This window comes from Oculina patagonica, chromosome 8, assembly GCF_052425735.1.
Source record: "Oculina patagonica isolate OP01 chromosome 8, crgOcupat, whole genome shotgun sequence".
Lineage (NCBI taxonomy): Eukaryota > Metazoa > Cnidaria > Anthozoa > Scleractinia > Oculinidae > Oculina > Oculina patagonica.
The window spans coordinates 7,596,015-7,606,020 of NC_135765.1; the positions used below are offsets into that span (position 1 = coordinate 7,596,015).

General features: G+C 40.8%; 1 protein-coding gene and 1 pseudogene across 2 annotated transcripts; one reads left to right on the forward strand and one right to left on the reverse strand.

The window, feature by feature from the left end:
* Positions 1–712: 712 nt before the first annotated feature.
* LOC144663979 (uncharacterized) lies at positions 713–3,260 on the reverse strand. The gene is made up of 2 exons (XM_078525076.1): positions 2,520–3,260; positions 713–1,206 (listed from the first exon to the last, which is right to left on the reverse strand). The coding sequence occupies exons 1-2, from the start codon at positions 3,181–3,183 to the stop codon at positions 944–946; spliced, it is 927 nt and encodes a 308-aa protein (XP_078381202.1). The 5' UTR covers positions 3,184–3,260; the 3' UTR covers positions 713–943.
* Positions 3,261–3,810: 550 nt separating this feature from the next.
* LOC144664127 (uncharacterized) lies at positions 3,811–9,983 on the forward strand (annotated as a pseudogene). Its single transcript, XR_013572754.1, has 3 exons — positions 3,811–3,838; positions 4,133–4,900; positions 6,466–9,983. The product of XR_013572754.1 is annotated as an uncharacterized LOC144664127 (transcript).
* The last annotated feature ends 23 nt before the right edge of the window (positions 9,984–10,006 follow it).

The window sequence follows — 10,006 nt, forward strand, 5'->3', positions numbered from 1 at the left end:
ATTCTTGAATCTGAGCGATGCTCTCACAACTTGCAAAGCAATCATCGGGGCGGTAGTCAGCGGATGTCTCTAAGGCGCATGAGCAGCTCCTTTTTGAACTTGCCAAAACAAAAAATGGGACCAGTGAGAGAGTTCGATTTTTTTATATATGTAGTAATAAAAAAGACTTTCTAAGTTTTGACTTTAAAGCAGCGAAAATTTCTCCGGAAGGTTCTTGTGTCAATATTGTGTTTGTTATGAAATAAAACCATCACGGGAATGGTAATGAAAACGTGGCGATCGAATATTCCCGCGCTGGTCGGAGCTATTGTTCTTGCTCTATTTTTGAGTTTTTTTGACTTGTCTTTCTTTGTTTTACTTCATTTACAATCCCCAGTGGGCCAGTTGAAAATCGTGGTACAAACATGTCAAACATTTGAATTTCAGCACTGAAAAGTAGCACGGCATCACAAAATTCTGCGTTCTTAAAACTACACGGTGATGACGAAATTTTCGGATTTAAACACGCTGCTTTTAGATTTTTAGTTAAGAGAATTGAACCCCTTTATAATAAGTGATTCCACGACATAGCAGCTTCCATTTCGCGGGAGAAGATTGCCTGTTGCATCATCGTCCAAAAACCGCTGACTACATCGTGAATTGATCGCTTTGCAAGTTGTGAGAGCATCGCTACTCGGTCCCAGACCTCGTTTCTTCCCCCCCCCCCCCCTGGAAAATAGTTTTGCTCGCAGTTACATTGCATGCGTTTCACAAATGTCACGGACACACTCTTATATTGTTGTCACTTTTAAAAACGTTACTATTCTCTTGACATAACTTGACTTAAGTTTCTGCTTGGGGCATTTGTGTTTACGGCCCTTAATATCTACGTTTCGTTTTCAAGCAGACAAACAAACAAAAACAGTTTCATATCAGTCGGTTCTCTTTATGATAAGGGAAGCGCTCAAGCGACAGGCTTTCCTTCAATCACGTGCGCTCGAGCGGCAGGCTTTCCTTCAATCACGTGTCCATCACGTGCTCTGTAACATTTTCCATCTTGACACACTGGGTAATCCGCAGGACAGCAGTAGGTAGGTACCGCGGGCGGTGGTGGGCAACAGACGGTGTATTGCTGTGAACAGCATTTGTTGTGCTCACAGCAAGTCGCCTTCGGAAAAGGACAACACAGTTGTTCATCGAATGTCTTCGCTTTAAACGTCAACGTACCTGAAAAAGAAAGCCGGAGATTCAAATCAATTACAGCAATCTTTTACATCCTTAAAGGGACTATGTTACGGGGATTTTGCAGAGTTTTGTCTAACTGTTCCGAAATTAGTTGCATCTTTACCCATGAAAACGTTATTTTGAACTTTACTTACGATACATTTTTGTGTGGGGAAGAATCATGAAACTTCGCTGTAAATTCGTTAGGCGCGGGCCTACGTTGGCTACGTTTTCAAATTGCAATCCATTTCCATCCGAGCCATCCACCCACGCGATTTTACAGTTTTAGTGTTCTAAAATGATTAATAAAAATTGACCTTTAGTTTCAGTTTTCACGACACAATTAATTTTGGCTGTTCATCTGTTAGATTTGTGACATAGTCCCTTTAAAATTGATTACCAAGGGCTAACCCCTCCCTATCTGTCACCCGAGCGGAGAACAAGCCTCTGCATAGGCCGGCGAGATAAATTTTAGCTTTTACTGATGCTCTTGTTATTTCAGAAAAATCCATCGGCTATCGATAGAAGGTAAAGTATTTAAACTGTCAGATATTTTTTGTCTCCAAGTATAGCGAATAGACCCAGTACGATAGATGAAACTACAAAGCTACTTCACCGTGTCAATCTATCTGGCAAAATATCATTGACCTTTTTTCAGGAGCTAGGTTGGTTAGGGCGACGAGAATAATCGGGACTGAATAGGCGGTTTTTCGGATGAAGAAAAAATATTAGGTAGGTTTTCCGGGAATGAAAGGAAAGGATAAAATTTCAGGTACAATCTCAGGGAGCCTGCTTTCAGTTTCGATGAATTAGCCTTTTCAACAGAGATTTTAACCATATGAAAGAAAACTAAGAAGCTATTACGATATCACAACAATATCGTTTCAGTAGGTTTCTGTTATACCGTTAGACGCACTAATCAATGAACCGTAAACCAGCAAACGAGCTTTTTCTTCTAGGACTACTAAACATCCGTTGATTCCTCGAAGTACTAATTACTTGTAACTACTGTGCTGCGGTGACGAGACAAGTTAATCTAAATGCGATTTAAACTGTTTTAACCTGATTTTAAATAAGGACATTCAAATCTCCAGATCTCAAAATGTCGACTGCATTCAGTTCTTAATGTTCGCCATATATTTCCTTTAACGCTAAGAATTTGGCGGTTCATCAAGACACCCACACCCACCCCCCCATAAAGCTAACAGATATAGAATATGATTATCCCGATGAAATTAAAATGAAAGTGTGAAAGGCGGAAGTGAACCGAAAGAGCTCTGTGGCCTTTAATTTTTTCATCAGCCTTAAAATCTCACCTTTACAGCAAGTCTGCTGCGCTTCACTGCCACAACAGGTTGATGCCTGAGAGTCGCAGGCTTGAGGGTATGGCTGGGAGCAGCCACATCCCTCTCGGACGATATTGGCGTCTTCCATGCACCGAGAAGCTGCTTGCTTCGTGCACCACAAGGAGACCGTCAGGTCATCGCCGGCCGCCTTCCAGTATTGCAGCGTTACGAGCTTTGCAAATGTTGTGAACTGAGCAAATCCCGGCCCGCCAAGCGTAAAGGACATGTCGACCATCACATTCTGTACGGGACAGCAAAGACTGTCGAAGGTTGGTATCACCTTCCGGGCATCTTCGATAGCCGTCTTCAAGCTGATACCCAACAGGTCTTCGATCTGTCCTTCGGTAAGGCAAGGGACGGAGGAACAATTACAGGGAACATTCCACTTAGTCACAGGACCGTTCACAAACTTGTTGTAGTCGGCTCCAATCGACTTGAACACCTCTGGTGCGTCTGCGTTTTGCATGTTGTAACCAACGCCTATGGTTTTGATGCCCTTTGTGTCGAGATAAACGCAGGGTTTTTTGCCTTCATGTCTGATGATCATTGGCTTTGGATCGCATTGTTCAGCTCGTAAGCCTTGGAATAAGGTAACTAAAGATAGGAATAATAGAATCATTTCTTTTAACTCCATCTTTCCGTGTTCGAACTCCGGGACGTCTATCGGATCAGTGTATCGTTGAAGCGCCTGCTACTCAGTTCCTAATGCCCCCCTCGTTCTCATGTATCACGCAATTTTTATGTCACGACAAGTCACAAAATGGGGGTCACGGATTCATGACTTCAGTTGGGAACTCGAGTTGCCTTCAAAAACATTGACTAGTAATTCCTACGTTTCGTTTCTGTGTTATCTTTATAACCTTTCGAAGGAATCCGAATACAAAACAAACAAACAACAAAAAATGCTTTTTATCGTGGATTGTTTTATAAAAGCTCATAAAAAAAAAATGAAAAGAAAACTGAAAAACTCACTCCAGCAATTTCTGTTTTTTTTATATATCCTTCTAAATAGTGATCTGTCACAGCCCAAACTTGATATCATTATATCTGTTTGACATATTTACATCTTGATACCACGGAGGCTTTTGAAAGGGATTCGAAAAGGAAATTCATTTTTCCTCAATGATATGAATAGCTTTCTTTTCGAAGTCTAATTGACGCATTTCTTTGACAATGAATGTCTCCTACTGACTCACCTTTTATCGAGTTTTGATGAAAGCATAACAATACTTCAGACAATTCCGCCCCAGTTTGTATGTTTATGGCTGGGCGCGGCGTGAGAAAAATCCGTATTTACAAATCTATCGGAAAAACAAATGATGTTTTCTCAAGCGTGATCGAAAATTAGACTCGTGAGAGTTTGCTTAAGTGTCGCGTCCTTTCATTATTGTGTCTGGCTAATAATAACCTGTTAAAGAGGTGAGAAGTGAATTATAATTCAGTTATTTCAAGAACATGTCATCCTGACAGATTTTAGAATGCATGATTAAGTGATTTTCGATTCCCAATAGCCTCATCGCGCGAGTGATGTGTAAAGTCACGCTTGAAATGACATGACATTTCGAGAGTCATTTGAATTTTAGCGCGAGACGGCCATGTGCAAATTGAATCTTGTCGCTTTTTGAAAGCGATCGGGTTGCTTTCACTTTCATTTGTGAGTTATGGCTACGTTGGAGTGACTATGGAGTTGATTGGGAAAGTTTTGGCACTCTGTGTGCTGTTTCAAGCATACGCATCGATATCCTGCGGACATTGCGATTTTTCCATTGAAAGCTCGGCATCCAGTTGGGTTCGAAAGCCTTGTGCTTTTTACTTCAACAACAAACCCGTAACTAAATACATTGGATTTGAATTCCGATTAAGAGATGACACGGCGACAAAACGGGCTTTTGACGCTGTAGAAGCGAATTTTAACGAGTTCTTTCACAGCCCTTTGACGCTTTGGAACCATAGCTGCGATTGTACTGAAGTACTATGTTTGAACGAGGAACAATTGAACAAGTTGTTTGCTTTCAGCGTGGAACAAGCCCACGAAGAAGCGAAGAGGAGATTTCCATTTATTTCTGCATTTTGCTGTTCTTTTCAGAAAGCCTTAGAGGAAATCATTTATCGATTAGGTGGAGAACAAGTCGCCAAGTTAACGAAAATCACTTTGAAAGAAATTAACATGCAGAAATGGACAACATTTTTGATTGATGGACTTCGACAAACGGAATGGTGTGGATCTTTCAAAGCGAAATGTGACGCTGTTGTGCAACGCATTTCAAAAGGATGTGAAGAGAAAAAGAGAGAGAGAAGAGATATTGGTGTTAAAAATACCACAATGTGTGGCCCGTCTTCGTGCAATCACGGTAAGAGCCAATTATCCAAATCGCTTATCGGTTAAATTCATGTTTGCATAGTGTTGTTTACAACAGGTAGCGGTTCCCGCATAAACAAATTAAGAAAGAATGTTCGGAAATGCCTATTCGACGCGAAAACTTTCGAAGTTTTTTTACATTTATGTGGTATTTATTTTGATCACGATTAAAATTGATGCAATATCTTTAAATGGAAGCGAAAGTGACCTGAATATCCGATGTTTTTTGAGTTCATTACAGTTAGCATTTAATAGGCTTACTTTATGCTATTCTGCTTTGAAGTCTAGCTTTTAGTTTTCCAGGGATATCAGTTTCAATTCGTTTATCCAATAATGTGAAATTTCGCGCAGAAAATGCTTCTATAAATCTTTTATTGCTTCACTCAAAAGAGCGTTTAACCTTTTTTGGAAGGATTAAATGTTTTGCTGGAAGGCAATTATGATGTAATCAATGCATATATATTTGCCTTTTTCCTTTCATTTGAAATACAAAAGTAAAACTTTAAGATATTTGCCCACGGCAGCTCGGAAAGCGCAAATTCAATTCAGTGCAAATTGCTATTTCTGACTTTACCAAAAGCTTTAAAACCACGATCATCGCTTCCAAAAAAAGGAAAAAAAAAATAGAAAAAAACTCGTTTAGTCAGGCATGAAAATTTTTAATAACGCCGTAAAACCTGTCAGCATAATTTACCTCTTATGCGGTAACAAACTGAAACAAAAGACAAAAGCCGGCTGAGGACAAATTAATTATATCTCTATCGACATTTTTTATTGGTTACGTCAAAAGGCAACCGCGGAAACATCCAGAGGCCGACGAATATTTTTTATTTAAAAAGGAATATTGTATGAAATATATTTTTTGAAGTGATTGCAGATATATATGTTATAGCCATCTTAAAATGCAAATTTTTCAATTGATATAATGTACTGTTTGGTTGTTGTCACGGGCAAAATAGCACAACATGAACGCATAAATTTAAAGCTGATTAAGAAGTTCTGTTACTTAGCTTAAGGGTGTAAGAGTCTAGTAAGTTATATTTATAATGATTTCGGAGGCATTAATGATTACACAATATCACAAAAATCTGACTAAAACTTCTGACTCAGAGCCTCGTAACAACATAAAATTATATAAAGGCCTTTAACTAAACCACCCGCCAACTAATAATGCACGATTTTTCCGCCTTTCCTTCCCCTTGTCCACCTTGATGTCGCCGACATTCCAAATTGGAGACAGAATTCATTTCGGTCTTTGAAAAGGGTTCGATGGGAGGTATGAGTGCCTGTGCTTGAAATGATTTCTGTACTGCAAAAAGTCGATATTTTGGTGTGAATTTGTTAGCGAAATGCAGCCTAAAAGACCTGTTACGAGCGTGAACGGTCACGCGAGACGCGCAAGCTGATCAATGCTTCGCGCCGCGCGTCGCGCAAAGATATCATGGCGAGACAAAAAAGAAGTCATTTTGCAGTGTACACGGATGTTGAATAACATGCCTGCAAAATGATGCAGTACCTACGTGCATTGTCTAGAATAAATATATATTTATTTTGCAGATATTGGACCAGTTTCTCCGACACCACAGATAAATGTGAAGGAAGCATCTCATCTTGGAGTGCAAGATTTGATAAGTACCCCTGCGCAACCCTTTGTCGCTTCAAGATCAACGACGGTTGTAAACGACGCAAATCAAGGTGCAAACAAATCAGTGATGGCGCCATTAAAAACAAGTAATGCTAGAAAAGAAAGATCTCAAGAAATGACTGTTCGTGTACTCACCTCGCGTTTTCTCATTGGAATTGCATCGACGCCCTCCCCCTCCCCGACCATGTCATCTAATTCTTCCACCATGTTAGGGTCGGAAGCAATGTCTGCGTCACCTTTCATGTCTGTTTACACGACGCCTACAATGGTTACCATGGAAACAATGTCTCGAGGAGACAAGATATTTTCTAAAGCGGACATCCATACTTTGGACGCTTTCTCAAAGTCCACTGAATCTTCTTGGAATTCCACTGAGAGCTATTCCAAAAGGAAAGCGACTGAAATCAAGGCTGCTTCTTCTAGTAGGCCAAAGACAGCTTCTTTTCAGAATGCCGCCTTTTCTCGAAAAACGCTGTACCTATCAAGCCCTTCTTCAGTATCGCACTCTGCTCACTTATCTGAGCATTTGTCAACGCAAACCTTCACAGTTGAAGAAAGTACTTTTAAGGGATATTTGGCGACGAAGCTTCCCACACCAAAAACTCAAGTATTAACACATTCACCAGTGTTGAGAACAAAAGCGCTGAGTTATCGGACATCAATGAAAATATTAAGCACCATAACTATACCGACAAACCGAGCCACTAACATGGTGAACTCAGCGCCAATTAAATCAAGATTTGACCTAAGTACTTCAGCGCACCATGTTAGATTAACGAATTTCACGTCGAGTAAGACAGTATCCATGGCAACCGATGTAGTGCGAAATAACGCTTCTTTGAAGTCAACCAACGCTGCTCTTCAACTGGACAAATCTTCCGTGTTTCCTTCAGAACAGACGTCTCACCCTCTGCAAGCAGAAACTCTACCGCTGTCTGTCATAACGACTTCAAATTTCCCGCGGCTGTCAAAGAGCTCATCAGCGTTGGATTCTGCTTCAAGAGAAATCCTTAGTGGACAGCAAAGTAGTGAAACTACAATGGGCGTCGCTGTTGCTTCTGTGGTGGCAAGCACATCAAGTTCTTCACTCAATACTGCTGTTTGGAACAAAACAAATATTCTACACCACTCATCCTCCAGCAAAGGCAATGAGAGTGATGTACTAGCGGCATCTTTACTATTGGCGTCTGAATCAAGAGAAGAATTTAAGTTCTCTTTATCTTCCTTTGTGCCGAGGATACCATTTTCATCGACACCTATATCTTTCAGACCCCACCACCACCACCACCTCCCCCTCCTCTTCCTCCTTTACTGCCATTATCACCACTACCAATACTTCCTCCTTCTTTTCCTCCACCACTAGCAACTCCTCGTCTTCCTCCTCCTTCTCCTCCTCCTCCTCCTCATCATCATCCTCATCCCCATCATCCTTCTCCTCCTCCTCTTCCTCCTCCTCCTCCTCCTCCTCATCCTCCTCCTCCTCCTCCTCCTCATCATCATCATCATCATCATCATCCCCATCATCATCATCATTAACATCTTCCTTTTCCCAACCATTCCAATCAACTTTTTCGTCGCCTTTTTCACCATCATCAATATCGACCCCGTCGTCTTTAATGCGCATTATTTCTACGTCTCCGTTATTACTTCCGCTACCATCATCAAATTTTAGTCGACTGTTATTTGCATCAACAACATCAACTTCGTCATTTTTATTAACAAAAGCTGTGTTGTTTACACAACAGTCACGTGTATCATCTACGTCACAATCAACACTGACGTCACCGTCACCTGCATCAACATCTTACCTGCCACTGTGGTTTTTGTCATCCAAAAGGTCACATTCTGAATCCACATATATGTTACTGTCATTACTTTTGTCATCGTCCACAGCAAGTCATTACGCAATACGAATAAGAACGACATCGTTATTGAGGTCAACATCATTGCAATCGATACACTCATCATCATCATCATCATCATTGTTGTTGTTGTCGTCGTCATCATCATCATCATTATCATCATCATCATCATTGTTGTTGTCGTCGTCATCATCATCATCATCATCATCATCATCATCATCATTATCATCATCACCCTTATCAACAACAACGAAAACAACAATGGCAGTAATCGGTGCAACAGCAACACAAAAGCCTTCCTCTTCAATTTCATCACTGTCATTTCAATTGCCATCAACAGGTTCTTTTCTTTTACCACCGTTAGAGTCAGTATCAACTTCACTAGCAACAAAAACAACATCGTTGCCGCCATCACTTCATCCGTCGTCTGTACCATCACTTTCAACCATCACAGAATCCAAACCTTCACTCGCGCCAACACCATTGCATGTGTCTTCGCGCTTATCCAGGCTTCCGAATCTAACATTGAACACGAAAACTCCACTTATTCCTCAAAGTACTAAACAGTATTCTTTATTGTCAACGTCCTTGGGGACAACATCATCTTCCAGTTCACGAGAAACGCTCAGCAAGGTTTCTTACACTGGTTCAAAAACTGCTCCCTCTAGCATCCTTCACACATTGGCATTGGAACCGTCCCCTTCAACACCAAGTACAGCCTCACCAGCTGTTACTAAAACGTTTCTGGTAAAGTTCAAAGCTAACTGTAGCATTATCACAGACAAGGATGATTTCAAATTCAACTTTATAGCAACACTGACACATCTGCTACGGATCCCAAGGTCTGACGTCATAGTTCATGACGTAACCTGCGGCTCGGTGAATGTTGTTTTCTTGATCAAAAGCGCGCATGGCAGAAACGTAACAAGCGAACTTTGGGCTGTGATAAAAAATAAATCATTCGCATTAAACTACAACGGGACGGAATTTGTAGCGTTTGAACTGAAAGAGATCTCAAGACCATCCGTAACTATGACAACTTCTTCTATTTCTCCTTCGACGCCGTCAGATAGCTCCAAACATGAAAGGAAAAAGATCGTTTTCATAATATTCGTGTTTATCGGTTCAGTGTTCGCAGCTTTGTTTATATTTTTATTGGTTGTATTTTTGGCTAGGTTTTCAGGTTGTTGCCGGAAGTCCGGAAAATTACGCGTACGCAGAAACGGTCGTTTTCATCCGCCTTTTGAATCAGAGTTAAAGCGGTTTGCGGTGCGCGGAAGCCTTTTCCAGGGAGTGAACTATTATGGGGACATCACTCAGCTGGAGGAAAATAAAAAAGACGTAGAAATTGTTGAAGATGAGGACGTCGAGGAGGAATTCTCTGAAATTCATGCTGTTGATACGAACACTTGTTTGTTAAATCATAATGGCCACACAAATTCCAACAACCTAGAAGAACGCAAGTTTGTTTTTGACGATGATGATTCGTGCTCAAGTGTACTATTTTATTAACATTTGAACATTAATATTTGAACATTAATTAGAATTCGAAGAAAATCCCTTGTCGGGGGGAGGAGGGGGGCGGCGCCGC

Bases quoted from the DNA above. Each gene is read 5' to 3' on its own strand.
- LOC144663979 (XM_078525076.1), bottom strand. From the start codon at position 3,183: ATGGAGTTAAAAGAAATGATTCTATTATTCCTATCTTTAGTTACCTTA. The intron at 1,207-2,519 runs GTGAGATTTTAA...TTTCTTTTTCAG, and splicing joins GCAGCAGACTTGCTGTAAAG to GTACGTTGACGTTTAAAGCG.